The sequence below is a fragment of the Lolium rigidum genome, chromosome 6 (assembly GCF_022539505.1).
Source record: "Lolium rigidum isolate FL_2022 chromosome 6, APGP_CSIRO_Lrig_0.1, whole genome shotgun sequence".
Lineage (NCBI taxonomy): Eukaryota > Viridiplantae > Streptophyta > Magnoliopsida > Poales > Poaceae > Lolium > Lolium rigidum.
In genome coordinates, this window is record NC_061513.1 from 279,092,846 (window position 1) to 279,107,872 (window position 15,027).

The following is a 15,027-nucleotide window of genomic DNA, read 5'->3' on the forward strand; positions in this document are numbered from 1 at the left end:
ATGTGGTATTGTGAAAGTATGGTTTTATGTAATAAAACAACCTAAGATAATGAATCATCTGGGTGGAAGTGGTTTGCTTGGTTTATGTTGAGTGGTTACACCGGAGTCATGTCTATGGCGGTCTTGTGTACCACACTTGTGGTTGGCCACCCAGAAACAAAGAGATTTGACAGGTTTCTGTTTTAGTAGCTTCCAGTACAACCACATGTCATATGGGCTCTGTCTTGACTAATTAAGTTATAGGACCATGGCCAGTCGTGTATCAGCTGGTAGTGAATTGTAGGTTGGGTATGATCCGAAGCGTGGTTCATGGTTCTATTTCCCAAAGGTCTCGTCTTAGCTTTCACCCGACCATTTGAGCAAATTGAGCATCATGGTAAAAGGGGCTGGCTAGGTCATGTGGGCAAAGTGTACATCCTCTCGAGAGTGTCAAACTAAGTACTTAGCCGTGTCCCGGTTATGGACATTATGAGCAACTAGAGTCTGGAACTGTTTGGAGGATCTCATCATTCCAATTTCTTAATAAAACTTGATGGGACAAACACTGGGTTTAGGAGCATGCAAAGCTAGGTTGTCTTGTGTTTACATGGGCCTATGCTAGCATGTCCGTAGATGTTTAGGAGCATATGAAGCTAACTGTCTTGCGACGGCATGGGTTATGCTATTATGTTCCTAGACGATGATTTTAAAGAATAAAATTGTTTATAAAAGATAGGGAAACTATTGCTTTCCGCAAAAGAGCCTAAACTCCACCTGCCAAATGAGCACGTAGTTTTTTTTTGAAAGAACCAGCAAATGCTGGCTTTCGATGTATTAGCAGAGGGAAATTCGTACAACAGATTGTACAACGGGCCAGTGTCGCCCCGGACGAAATTACGTCCGAGAACGAGCAGAAAAGAGAAAAGAAATGGAAAATAACGGGGCGACAAGCCAACCACCCTTGTGGAACTGTTTAGTCACCCCTGCAAGCACAACCACATCCACTACCTCACGCGGGCATGGTCAAAGCTTGTTCCGAGGTCGCCACCTCGGCGTACAACCGTCGTCCGGGGCCGCTGCCCCGGCATCCTCCAACCTTGCCGACGAAGCCAGGCCGCCCGACAACCGAGACTCCCACGAAGCACCGAGGACTTCAAGGCGGTGTCTTCAAGAAGATAGCGACGAGGGCGCCGTCACCGCCCACTCCATCGGAGTTTGGGTTTTCACCCGAAGAGACCTTGGCCTTCGTGGTGTTGGAGCGGCAGGTTCCACGACAATGCCTTCAAGAAGGAGAGGGACGCCCAAAGACGCCTCATCGTCGGCACCAGCCCAAAGCTAGTGCAAGGCTTTCGCCCGGAACACTGACACCCAACTGAGCACCCTGAGGTCTGAGGAGCCATGCTACATGAGCCATATAGCTGCACAGCACCGACCTCGCCGCCGACCGCCAACTCCGGCAAAGACACAAACAGCAGCGGCACCTCCTACCGCGGCAGATGTGTTGAGCCAGAGCACCTATGTCGCCGCTGTCCGGGGCCGCCGCCCCGGCATCCAGAAACGAAGATCCACAACCGCTCTCTCTGAGCCAGAAAGCTCGGGCACGCTGGGCCCAGATCTAGACCGCACGAGCCCAGATCCGGCCCGCACGCTGAGATGCTGCGCAGCCGAGGTCAGCCGCACCGAGGGGTCGCAACCGACCTGCAGCTCGCTGCCAACAAAGCACCTCGCCGCCGTCCATGCCGCACGTCGCCTCGCCGACCACCTCCCACGCTAGTGCAAGGCCCAGATCGAGCCCTCCAAGCCCAGATCTGGCCCGCACGGAAGAGCGTGAGCACCTGCCGACGTCGCTCAGGACGTGGCACTGCCCGCACAGCCACCACGGCCGCCGAACCTGCCGAAGATGTCCGGGGCCGCCGCCCCGGCGCCCTTGCTCCGCCGCCAGCAGCCCGCCGTCCAGGGCGCCGCGCCGCTCCAGCCGGAGACCCCCGCGCACGAGGGAGGAGGGCCCGCCGCCGCCGGCTACCAGACGGGCTTTGCCCGCTGGCTGCGCCTGGCGGCGACGAGGGGAGTGGACGGAGGAAGTAGACGGGCTTGGGCGCGAGTTTGGTCGCCCGTGTCGCCTCCCTGGGAGCGACGCGGGCGTATGGAAGCTTCTATCATGAGCACGTAGTTGGTAGGCGCCATTTATATATCCACCAAATAGTGACATTTGCCAATACAATTCCAAATGTATTGACCCTGTGTGGCTGCAACGTAAAACGTTGCAGATATTCTGATGAACGAGTGAGGTTCGGTGGTTAGGGTTACGAGTCTATACTCGACATGCTCGCCTGTGGCACATGAAGACGAAGGACTCCATGCTATTATGGTTCGCTGTGAACTCTGATATTGAGCTAGCTTTGTGCTATGCAATTTGTAAGTTATTATGTAATTTTGGATCATGCGATGTAATAAAGACCTTTGTTTCTTGGTATTACATCTTAAACTGTGTGTGCTAGCGATTGATCCAGGGACTAGCACTATTAAACACAGAGATGCAACCCGTACCGGGTCGGATCGTTACACCAAAAAAGCTCTGCGCAAACCCCCAAATAACGTCACTTTTCTGGCCCATGGCCCGTACAGGGGCCTTCTTCCCAATACGCCAGTGGTGCACGAAATTGCTGCATGCTACCAAACGCGTCCATAGAATTTCTTAAAATATGGGAACACGTATACAAATGTGCCAGGGCTCTGTCAAAATGTGGGTTGGAGCTATATCAAGTCCATTCATTCTCCATCAAACAGCCCACAAGTGGTTGGTGCAGCCGTTGCACAAGTTCTGTCGGTGCACAGCGCGTCCTTCACCCGAAAACTCATTTTTACAGGCACCGATACCTACCGGAGTGACGTCAGCAATGACGTCAGCCATGTGCTGACCAATTTCTTCACAAAATTGTGAAACAAATTTGAAACTTAATTGAAACATAACTGAAACACTAATATTTTTGTGAAACAAACCGTAGTGACGTCAGCAATGATGTCATCAGTTTCACTTTTTGTCAGACTGTTTCACAATATTTTTCATGTATCACCTTAGTTTCAAAAAAAATTCACTTGTGTTTCAATTATTACTTTTATATTAGACAAATGTCAAAAGCCTCACCAATTTCAAAGCACAAAGTGGACGGTAGATGTGACACCTACACCTACCGGCTCCTTTAAAATCGCCGCTCTCGTCCTTCACCGCGGTAGGCAATATGACAATCTCCTCTTGTCCGGTGGAATCCCCATCCCGGCGGGGGCGACACTCGCAGGAGGGACGAGTTCTGGGTCCGGAAGCACGCGTACAGAAGCAACTGCACATGGCAGATTTCCAGCCAGTCTGACTCTGACACGGCACATGGAAATGAACATCCTCATCTGCAAATCTTGCAATCCAAAATGCAAATACAAGTCTTGCAATCCAGGACGCATCTGCAAGTCTCGCAGTCCAAGTTGCATGCAAGTTCAAAGTCCAGGATGCATGGGATGAGGTTGTGTATCAGCAATAGTTTGAAGGATTCTTCATCCGCATGAACGGAGCGAACAAGTTGTCAACTTCTATCAATCTCTAATGGAGACACACCGGAGTCGGAAATAAGGTTGAAACTACATGAGTGGAGCGAGTAAAGATTGGAAACACATGAGTGTATCGGCCTGAAATACAAATATATCCCAGTGTTGCCCCATCGCGACGCACATATATGTTTACAATAGAATACTAGCATTCTCATATCATCCCATTAGCAATCTATAGACACGGAAACTAATTAAACTTAATTGGAGCACTGATAAATTAGTTTGTTTTTTCTTTTCTTTTTGCCGCAACGTCCCGAGAGAAACCACAAGCACAAGGTCGCAACCATGGCGATCCATTGATCATCATGAAAATGGTTGCTAGCGGCTAACTACTCACGCTATTAGGCCATCTCCAACGGCCCGTAAACAGAGCGACCGTTTGCGTCCGCCGGGCCGAAAAATGCGTCTAACACCACCTCCAGCGGGGCGACGCAAAGTGACCGGGTCGTCCGCGGTGATGTAAACCTGGCTCAAATATGCGTCTCGGATACGTCTCTGCGGACGCTGCACGGACGCGCAAAGTGTCCGCTCGCATTTGACGAACGTTTCGTCGGGCCCGCCTGGCAGCGACCCTGCGTCGATGCGTCTTCTCAGGCGCGCCAGCGACTGGCGCCGTTGCGTCATTTCAGCAGTCTGCGCCACATTAATGGCGATGCCTCGCTGCCGAGCGACCGCCGCTCACATCCGCCAATGCAGTAATGGCGACGGCACGCGTCCAGCGGCCGTCGCCTGCCTGTGGCCTATATAAAGAGGGCGCGCGTTCTTCTTCCTCATCCACTCCTCCAAACAAATCCTAGCCGCCACAAGCTCCACCATAGTGCCGCCTAGCTCTTCCTGCGACGCAGCCAGGCCCGCGAGGAAATCCATGGCGGGTCCTGGTGGCCAGCGAGGAGGTCGAGGCCGCGGGCCTGGGCGCCCCTGGGGCCGGGGCAGAGGCCGCGGTGGTGGAGCAGCTACGGCCCTAGGCTCGCCGTCGCTTGCGCCCTCCTTGTCTTTGCGGGAGGGCTGCTGCTTCGAGTTCCTCCTCCGCATCGACGACGACCCACTTGGCATCAAGCGGCTCCCGGACAAGTTCGCCGAGTTCATCGATGGCGTCGAGCCGGCGCACTTGCAGCTACGGGAGGCCGGCTGCAACTTCTGCCGGTGGAATGTCGAAGTCTTGTTCGACGGGCAGGGCAAAATGTACCTGCACACGGGGTGGGACAAGTTCGCCCGCGACCTCGCGCTCGAGCCCAGCTGCCATCTCACCTTCCTCTAGGAGGAGAACGGGGAGATGATCGTCAAGGTGTTCGACGACACAGCGTGCCGCAGGCACTACCACACCGGCGAATCCGTCTCGGACACCGATTGTTAGAACTACTTAGAGTGTTCTTTCTTTCCAGCGAATATGGCTACGGGCCAGTTGAAGCCACTAGTGAAGGTTTCTAGTTGTTCTTCCTCGGAAGAACCAACAAGGACACCGTCACCAGCTGGATTTTCCAGTTTGGGTGACTGAGTGTGCCCTCGAGTGTTCTTTCTTGGCAGCGAACATACGGAAATCAACACAACTAGTTTTCTTTTTAAAAATGTTTTTATATGTGTCAACCATGGTTCAAACTATGTATTAGTTTGTGTAAACCATGTTCCTAACTATGCATTAGTTTGTGTAAAATCATGTTCCAATATGTAATGTTTGGAAGTATGTTTAAATGGAGAAGAGGAAAAAAACAAGTAAAAAAAATACGTCGTCCCGCTGGAGCCACCCCAGACGCAAACGAACGCGCGGACAAAAACGGTTATTTTTGCGTCCGCGGCGCGACGCAAACCGACGCTCGCGGACAATAAAAATGTGTCGCGCCCGCTGGAGATGCCCTTAGCTCCTTGTGGTAGGTGATGGTCATCGTGATACGATCGTTTCTTGCGAAAAAGATATATACCCATATTTTTTTTCACCCATTGCAGCACATGTGCACATTTACTAGTAACTTGTAAAAGAAAAATAAATGCTCGGGTTGGTACGGTGAGCTCAATGTGCTTCTTCTTCTTGCAACCTAGTATTTGCTATATCTACAGGCACTGAGTCTGTTTTCCTTTGGGCAAAATTTACGCATCCGGTTGACACACAGCAAATCTTGCTACTGGTCTCCAAAAGATCACATGTATAATGACGTGTTATTCAGCATGTAGAGTGTAGAATAAGTTATTCTAACCTATGATATTTAAAATTTATGTTGGTATATAGATAATTACTTCATATTGACCAAAACTACACAAAATTGGCATAGGAGTCAATTGATATAAAAATCAAAGAAATTACGTATTATGTCATATTTTTATACATCACGTAAACAATTATGTCACGCATAAATCCGTGTTCTTGACTTAACAGGTAATAAAAAAAAATCGGCATCCCTTTAGTCAATTAGTTTAATCTTTTCTTTTTCATTTCTGCTTCCGAGGCTCTCAGGTTGACCATCAGAAGTTGAAACATGCTAATCAATGAAATGATGTTGTTAGGACCGGGCTATGTTCACTTCTTTAGTCAATTAGTTTAACATCACATATCCCAAGACATTTTGGTGACATGGCATGCCATTAAATGAAGAAAGAGAGTGATGTGGTAACTAGTACCATAACATCACACTTTTCAAGACAAGATGAGTCTACAACATAATAAATATAAGTTTGCATGACACTATACATATGTTACTCTCCACTATGAAAGTAGTAACATAGGTTAGTAACATGTAATGTTACTACTCTATGTTACTCTCCACTATGACTAGTCTCAGGTTGACCATCAGAAGTTGAAACATGCTGATCAATGAAATGATGTTGTTAGGACCGAGCTATGTTCACTTCTTTAGTCAATTAGTTTAACCTTTTCTTTTTCATTTCTGCTTCCGAGGCTCTCAGGTTGACCATCAGAAGTTGAAACATGCTGATCAATGAAATGATGTTGTTAGGAGCTGGGGCTATGTTTACATTTTTGGCAGAATTGCAGATACAGCGTATAAAGGGCAAAACACAGCAATGCAAGCACCAGCTACCGCATCATCCTACCTCACACACGACAGGGAGGAGATGAAATCTGGAGGCTGTTTATTGTAACATGGTTTTTAGTTTGCGAATGGCTAGCACCAAGTAATTCAAGATTGGTAGGAAAAGACGGAACAAAGCACAAAATTATATGATCGATCTTCAGCAAAACGGAACAGAAGACAGATGCGACCCAATTAATTGATTTCGACTCTAAAGATCAAACATGACTTTCTAAAAAGGGGCCTAAAAGAAGTAATTGCATTGAAAATTTAGGAACATATATATGGTGTGCAACAAACAAATTCAAGTAACCATACTTCCAGGTATCAGAGGCGGGTATTGTGTGCGAAGCTCCTGCGCTTGAAAGACGGCAAAAATCTCAACCAGCTGGCAGAGCACGTTCTGAGTGCAGGCAGTTTCAGCTCCGCCTCCAAGGGGCAGACGGCGGAGTAGATGAAGTATTTGCAGAGGGTCTAGATCCACCAGGACGCCAGCGGTCAGTTGAAGGAGCAGCAGGAGCACCATCCAGCTGGCGGGCAGGGGGAGCCTCTTGGCGTGCAGGAAGGCGGGCAGCGGGCACCTCCTGTCGTGCAGGAAGGCGGGAAGGGGGTGCCTCTTGGCGTGCAGGAGGGGCATCCTGGCGGAGGGGACGTGCATCAGGGCGAGGACGGTCATCACGGGAGCCCCAGCGGTCTTGTTCAGGTGCAGCTGCAGGCCTCTGGCTGCTGCTGTCGCCGCCCCGTTTGAACTTTGGGACATACCTGCTAGGAGCAGGAGCAGGCGCAGCCGCTGCTGCAGCTGGAGCTGCCACTGCTGGTTCACGAGCTGGTGGTGCAACAGCATGAGCAGCAACATCAGGTGCGCGCAGGGGCTCCGCACCTCTCAAGAGAGCCTCCCTTTCCCTCTGCGCCTTCTCTTCCATCTCCCTTTCCCTCTGTGCCTGCTTAGCGGCAATTGCGTCCAGCTTGGCTTTCTTCTCTGCTTCCTCCCTCTTCCTCTTCTCTTCATCTGCAAATCAAACCAACAATATTTGATTAGCTAGGATGTGTTTCCCCTACTTCCAAATGATAACATTATGGAATAGCAACAAAGCAACAACTAGCAAGATTAATACGTTCCATTATCCACTGTCCAAGCATGAGAAATCAAATACTGTACCGTTGATTATCTAAGTTAATAATGATAATTCAAAGTACCACGAACATCAGTAATGATAATTCAAAGTTAACATTGTTGGAGGATTCTATCTCATCCCCGTCGAAATAAGAACTAGTCTAGAGCAATATAAGTTGAGCAAGAACAATCATTGAGTTGCCAATTTCAAGCATTCAAGTTACCAACAACAATAATAGAGTTCTAATTAATACTGCGCTCGGCAAGTTGAGCAAATAGCAAAATTAGTCCAAGAATAAACTTGCCTTCACGTTTTTTAGCCTCATCTTCTTCGCGCTGCCTTTGGATCCGCTGTTCCTCCAGGTTCAGATAATACATCAATTTCCGTACAGTTTCCCTTTCACGCTTTCTTGAAGATATCAACTGATTGACCCTTTCATCCCTCTCTTTCCTTAGGCTACTAAACTCAGCTTCACGACGTTGCACAATTCTTTCCTGGAAAGCATTCTGAAATAGCAAAAAAATATTTGGAAAAAGAATGTTAACATTATGGTCGATGTTTGGACAAAGATTAACAAAGTGAAGGTAGTTTTACGAGAAGGAAAACATTTACATGCTGAAAGAAACTCATAAGTTGACCCATGAAGCCAAAAATGAAAAACGATACATGGAAAACTGAATCTTTCTATGATGTGGTAATCCACCAAAAAGTACACCACGAATCATATCATCCAAACAAAACAAAATCAACACAAAACAGACCTTTGTACTACTAGATGGCATGCCACAGCTACTTAAGTAGTTCAAACCCTTTATGTGCAGGTAGAAAGTTGCATCACTATTACAATCCTCAAGATTTCCTCAGTGGATAAACTGAATATACATTACAAACTTGGAAAAAGCTTATTATGGAAGAAAAAACATGAGAAAGTAGATCATAATGCTCTCCAACACAAGATCGATGCACTAAGCAACACTGTCACACAAGTTGAATGCAGTTGCAAGTAGCATACATACCTTATGCTCCAACAATCGAGAAAGCCTATTTTTCTCCTGCAAGTCACCCGCATGGTGCAGCTTGCTAAGCTCAATCTCTCTCTACCAAGTTGAAATTTATAACAAACGTTAGCATGTTAACAACTATCAGGATTTGCACCTTGCAAGTAACAAAATGACAGTAAACACAAACCAACTGCTCTTGCTCATGCAGGATCTTCTCTTCCTCGAGGCGTTTCTGGAAGGCTTCCTCTATCAGTGGTGCTTCCTCCTGTCGTTTTGCCCTCTCCAAGTAATCCATTTTTTTTGCAAGCAGCTGCACCTTCTTTTCTATCTCCTGACGCTCCTTTAGTTGCCGACTCAATAACAGCTCCATGGCGCCTTGTTTTGTTAGCTCCTGCCATTTGAACACTCAATATATTAAAACGACCGCACATAGAAGCACAGATTTAGAGGTTGGATTTTATTAAGTAGCATAACCAAATTAAGACAACATAGTACATGTGTCTATACTCTGTACTGAATATAGTACAGTACTCTGTACTGAATATTTACCTAAGTTTACCCAAGTTCAACGAACCATTTAAGTATTAGTGTGCTAAACTGCTAATAGGTTTGTTTAAAGATCCTCGAGAAATAAATTATCCAACCAAATATGATCCTGTCTTTATCTACATAGCCTGCCATCCTTATACAGCATTCATCATCTTCTCCAAGCAGATCAGAGACAAATCGCAAAATATCGATACAGAGCTGACAATGCAGTAATATTACCTTTACCAGATATATCCAAGGAAGTACAAGAAAATAGAGCACATGTAGCAAGTTAGCATGGAGCGGCAATTATTGTAATTTCACAAATGTTTCTTACCCCTTCAGTGAAATGTTTTTTCTTATTCTTTGGTAGTTTTATATTATCATTGATCATTAATGATGCTTCCTTCTTATCTTTCTCCAGTATTTCTTTTTGTATCCTCTGCTTCTCCCTATTTCGCTGCTCCTTCTGAAGCCTCTCCCTTTCGTCATCTGCAGATTTCTTCTGAATACTCAATCTCTTTGTCTCCTCTTCTTTCTCCTAGAAATAATGAAAATAAAAACCATAAATAAAGACTACATGAGAAACAACAAATTATTGTAAGAAAGTAGGGAACCTTCTCCAATATTTGGCGCTCATGGTCTTCTTTGCGTTTTTCAATAATTGACTTTCTCGCAAGAAGCCTTTTATGTTCTTTCTCAACCACTCCAGCAAGACTATTCAAGTTCTCACCAAGCTTGGATGGCCTATGCACAGGTGGATGAATAAGACACCTTGCTTTGTTTAGGGAATCAGCAAGCACACTAAGGTGACTACTAAGACCATCAGATTCTATGTCCTGCACAGAGATATAAGTAAGAACAACAAACACATAGATTATAAAATAGATGTTGCTTACTTATCTGTACATATATTACTCTCCCCAATCCATAATAAGTGGTGTGGCTTTAGTTCAAATTGAAATAAAAGCACAACACTTATTATGGATTGGAGGGAGTATATAAGATGGAAACAGAAAATCAACTCTTGCCTTGTAGGTCAATTTCCAAACATTTGTGATGAGAAACAGAAATATTGCCTCAATTGATAAAACTGTGAATTGGCCACATATGCAGTTGCTCAAATGAGTGGTAGAACGTTTGAGGAAACATTACATTATTTAGCTAGACACAGCATTGTTGGTTGACACAGCATTGCTTCCTCTAAGACTAATCATTCCATGTTACACATGTTTGTGATTTATGATTTATAACACAATCAATAAAAATGTAACCATTCACTATGAACAGTTTATTCCTACAGAACACTCAAAAGCCCAAGATGACAAGGCTCTTCAGCTAATGAATGCGAGATGGTAGCCAGGAAGGTAATACAGAAAACATAAAATCGCAGAGCAGGCAACACATTTGAACATTATAGCAAACAAATAAAGCTTTCAAAAAAAGATGCTGAGAGGCCTAAAGAAGGTAGCAGTGTCCAAAGTCGGGAAGCATACCATGTTGCCAAAATGAACAGCTCCAGACAAATGGTTAACTTTCATAGCAACAAAATTGTGCTTCACAGCATCAACAGCTATCTTCTCCACAACATTGAAGTCAAAGAATGGGATCATTCTAGAGAGCATATCAATTTTCATGGACTGGAAAATCTGAGATGCCTGAAAATGTTTAAAACGAGAGCTGACTAACAAGTTTCAAATATAATAATGCAATGTATGATTAAAAAGGCATGATATCATAGAAATAGGACCTGCTGCAGCACCCTCAGTGCCGTAAGCTTCTCCAATGAAGATTGGTACTTCGATAACTGAATTTCTGGAACTGAAGAGGCAGCTGAAAGCTTTCCTCCAATCATAGAGATTTTGGAAAGCAGCGGCTGTACTTTTGATGCAAGATCCAGAGGAAGGAACTCATTCTCCATAAGGTTGTATAGATCTTTCACATCTTGAGAAGCACAAGAAATCACCCCTTTGGCAGCCTATTTTCATATCATAGTCAGAGCACAAGAGAGAGAGGGAGAGTTAGCTAACGAACAGCTTCCAAACAAGAAAATCATAATGTAACTACGTGATGACACACCAAAAAATTATAACAGACATATCAGAGAAAAAAGTTGCAACATAAGAGATGCAAATGAATTCAATTATCACACAAACACGGGCAGGGCATCCATGATGCCTTACAGAGATGCCCTCTACTGTGTATACTTCCAGATATATTGCTATTTTCAGAGCTGCCAGGCTATCCAAAGTGATAGAACACATATTAGGGGATTGCGAGCGGTGGAGGTGTGATTAGCAAAAGGAAACATTTTTTTTTTGCCTCCGAGGACAGGTAGGTGCTTATATCTTAGCACCACTGCTTGACAAGTGTTGATGCCTCTGTAGTATGAACTAATCTAACTTGAATGCATAAAAAAGCAATCACATAAGCTCAAAGGGCTTGCATCAGCTTGAATGCATAAAAAAAGCAATCACATAAGCTCAAAGGGCTAATATGAATGCTAGATGACAAGAAAAAGGCACCACCATTATAGCAGCGCTTGTGTTATAGATGCCCCTAAAGGGCCACGACAAGACATGCCTATAGAAAAGGCAGAATTAAAAAAAAACTTGATAGATGTGACAAACAAGACATTTAAAAATTTGACACAATATGATAGAAAACCAGCAGCCAAAAAAGGTTTCACGACATACCAACTCAGCAAGAAGAGATGCCCTTGAAGCCTGAAAGAAAGAGGGGGCATTATGAGAAAACAAATAATTATATTGATAAAATATATTTACAATGAAAACCATTGGAAGCTAACCATTTCTCTGTTCTCACGCTTGGAGTCAAGGGAGAAATTGACAAGGTTGGCCATACGAAAGCTACGCTCTTTCTCATTTTCAAGCTCAAGGTGAGACGCACCATATTTATGGTCATATGGTGTCACAGAAAGTGCAGCAAGCAGAACAGAAGATGCTAGTAACTGCAGATCCTTCTGAGTTAACTTCTTATTGAAGCTCTTCTGTAAGTTGAAAAGCTTCAGCCATGCATATGCGTGATACAAATGGCTCTCCGATATCCAAAATATTTCAGTTAGTTTGGCATAATATACGACCAGGACAGACGGTTTTGGAGTTATCTTAACTAAGCTCATCAAGCTGTGGATATCCTCCACAGATCGGAAAGCTTCCTGCAAGAAGAGTTTGGCTGGTGAATTTTATTTCATTAGCATTAAGAATATAACACAAGTTATGGAACAAACCTGCCATAGGGAGAGTTCTGTAGCAATTTTCAGTTGTTCAACCCTAGTATCAAGGTACAGCTTGCTGGTCTCAGGGGCAGTCAGATCAGGACGATCTCGCTGGTCACGATATTTGTTCAAATTTGCAAGATGGTTCCTAATAATCTCACACAATCTGCGGAACTCTGTGGACCTTTTATACTGCTTACAGAACTGAAAAGCCTTGTGCGCAGTCATCTGCACATTGAAAGGTTATAAAATCTGACACATTAGCTGCTGAAAAGCATTTACTTCATACTACATGCATTGGATAAGTATGTGCGGAAGCTATTAAATAGTTAATTTCAAATTGTACAGACAAGAGGAAATGTACAGACAAGAGGATAGATAAAGTAGTGAAGTTTCTGAAATGTAGTGGCAAACAGAATGACTAGACAGAAACACTACGATGAACCAGAGGCAATTTGCTGTTTAGTAGTGCGAACCCAAACAGTGTTGGACCATTTGGTGCAGTATGTAATTCCTCTAAAAGAAAAAAAGAGTGCATAACCTTACTGTTTCAGTGAACCATAGAAGTGGTATTTCATTATACAGGTATAAAATCACCGCCAAAACCAAATAAAACATAACAGGGGTAGATACTGGCAAAGCAGTAAAATAGCTTACCGCGTATAGTCCTTCAAGCTTTGAATTATTCCTCAGTATCTCGAGCACCGTCCTGTACGTCTCCCACAGGAACTTGAACCAAGGAGTGACAAACTCTCTGTCAGATCGGTCCTTCCCTTTCTCCCCACTAACATAGCTGAGCATCAGGTCCTCCGGACGCTCGGCTTCCAGATCCTCGACATCCAGCGCATCTTCCAGGGCCTGCGCCTGCGACTTTGCTTCCTCAGCTTTCTGATTGGAGAGCTGCATAAAGTGTTTTATGACCTCCTCCAAGGAGGACACGTTGACTTGCTGGCAGACAATCCTGTACTGAATAAGGCCGTCCCTGGCAAACCTGCCTTTCCTCAGATCGACGCACAGCTCCACGTACTTCATCATGATCTTCTCGAGAGGCTTCTGCCACGACCTGTATCTTTTTGAAGTGATGAGGTCGTGCAGCGCCTGCAGCGCTGCCTGCTTTTGTCCAACATGTATCAACTCTGGAGTACATCAAAGGTGAGATACGGCATGAGCATCTTTTAGTGAAATGTATGAAAAATAGCAGAGGTTTTGCATGTGAAGAGAAAGACAGGCAGAGAACCACTGGTGGCTATGATTTTGTGCGGAGTTAGAAACAGTGCACTGTGATTATCTGGAAGCACCCTAATAATCAGGCAATAATGTAAAAAATAAAGCCACTGTAATTCTCAAACCCAGGCTAAGTTGGTTTAGGAGAAGACGGGGGCTACTTTGCAGCTCGGGTACATGGTCATCAGGACAAAGAGGACAGCCAATTTATGAAATAAGCCGCATAATCCAAATAGCGCATGAGCATTCAGACGTTATAACTGCGAGTCTACCCAACCCGCAGCAGCAGAGGCATCACAACACCACGGCGACAACAATGGGGAACAGACAGTCGGTGTGAAAATTTAAAGAGGGCAAATGCAGAGGACTCACCCTCCGCTCTCTTGAGAGCGTTCTCGGGCTTGGCGAATGTCGACATGGTCGGGGGCTGGGGCTGTCCGGCGGCGATCTACTCCTGCATCCCGGCCGCGAACAACACGAAAACCATGATTAGCTCGCCGATCCACGGCACAGAGAAAGCGAAACGCGCATCGAACACCGAACGCCCCGGTTCGATCCGCCGAAGGAACCAAAGCGCGCCGATGTCGGATGAGATGGGGCGCGCGCGATGAGGCGACGTATCAAGGAGGGGGAGGCGGGCGGCGGTACCTGTAGATCGCCGGGGACGGTGGCGCTGGGGGCGGAGGGAGCGGGGGCGCGAATCTGGCGGCGGAGGGCGGAGTGGGGGTGGCGGCGGCGCGGAGGCGGGCAGGGTTTACTAGGGTTAGCAGCGGTGGGGCTGGAGAGACGAATAAAAACACGAAATTTGCGGGGCTATTTCGGGAATTGTTGAGGGGCCCGTTTCGCGGGGGTTTGGCTGGCGTGGGCCGTCGGATGCTGGAACGAGCGGTTGGGATCGCGTTCTGGAGTCGGTGGTTTCTGCCGATGGGATGGTGGAATTGGCGTGGAATAGAAGGTGGTTTGAGCAAAATTGACGGCCAAGTTTGTGCGGCTTGGCACACATCACACCTCCAAATCCAATCCAAATCCAAAATTGACGGCCAAGTTTGTCCCTCGACGATGTGGCATGTCGGTTGAGGACGTTCCATCGGATGCATCCCGCCACCGTTATTGGGGAAGAACACGTCGTCGGGCCACCAACCCTGTACCATCACCAATCTATCCAACTTGCTGACACCGCCATGGGAGGCTGCAACCGCCAGAGTAAACAAAGATCCCACCGTTTCGAACGAACGAGGGGCATACGAGGCCATTGGCTCAGTGGCGCCGTGGGGGGGGGGGGGATTGGAGAGGATTGGACGTGAAAGCTTAGTAGTAAATAC

At 46.2% G+C, this 15,027-nt stretch overlaps 1 protein-coding gene across 1 annotated transcript; it reads right to left on the bottom strand.

Annotated features, from left to right (window-relative positions):
* Nucleotides 1-6,844: 6,844 nt before the first annotated feature.
* Nucleotides 6,845-14,439, bottom strand: LOC124660251 (eukaryotic translation initiation factor 3 subunit A-like). Its single transcript, XM_047198052.1, has 14 exons — nt 14,354-14,439; nt 14,078-14,159; nt 13,139-13,617; nt 12,494-12,709; nt 12,053-12,421; nt 11,940-11,969; nt 10,994-11,221; nt 10,740-10,901; nt 9,861-10,082; nt 9,581-9,784; nt 8,903-9,106; nt 8,731-8,811; nt 8,019-8,220; nt 6,845-7,608 (listed from the first exon to the last, which is right to left on the bottom strand). Exons 2-14 carry the CDS (start codon nt 14,121-14,123, stop codon nt 7,019-7,021), a joined length of 3,033 nt encoding a protein of 1,010 aa, XP_047054008.1. The 5' UTR covers nt 14,124-14,159; nt 14,354-14,439; the 3' UTR covers nt 6,845-7,018.
* Nucleotides 14,440-15,027: the final 588 nt, after the last annotated feature.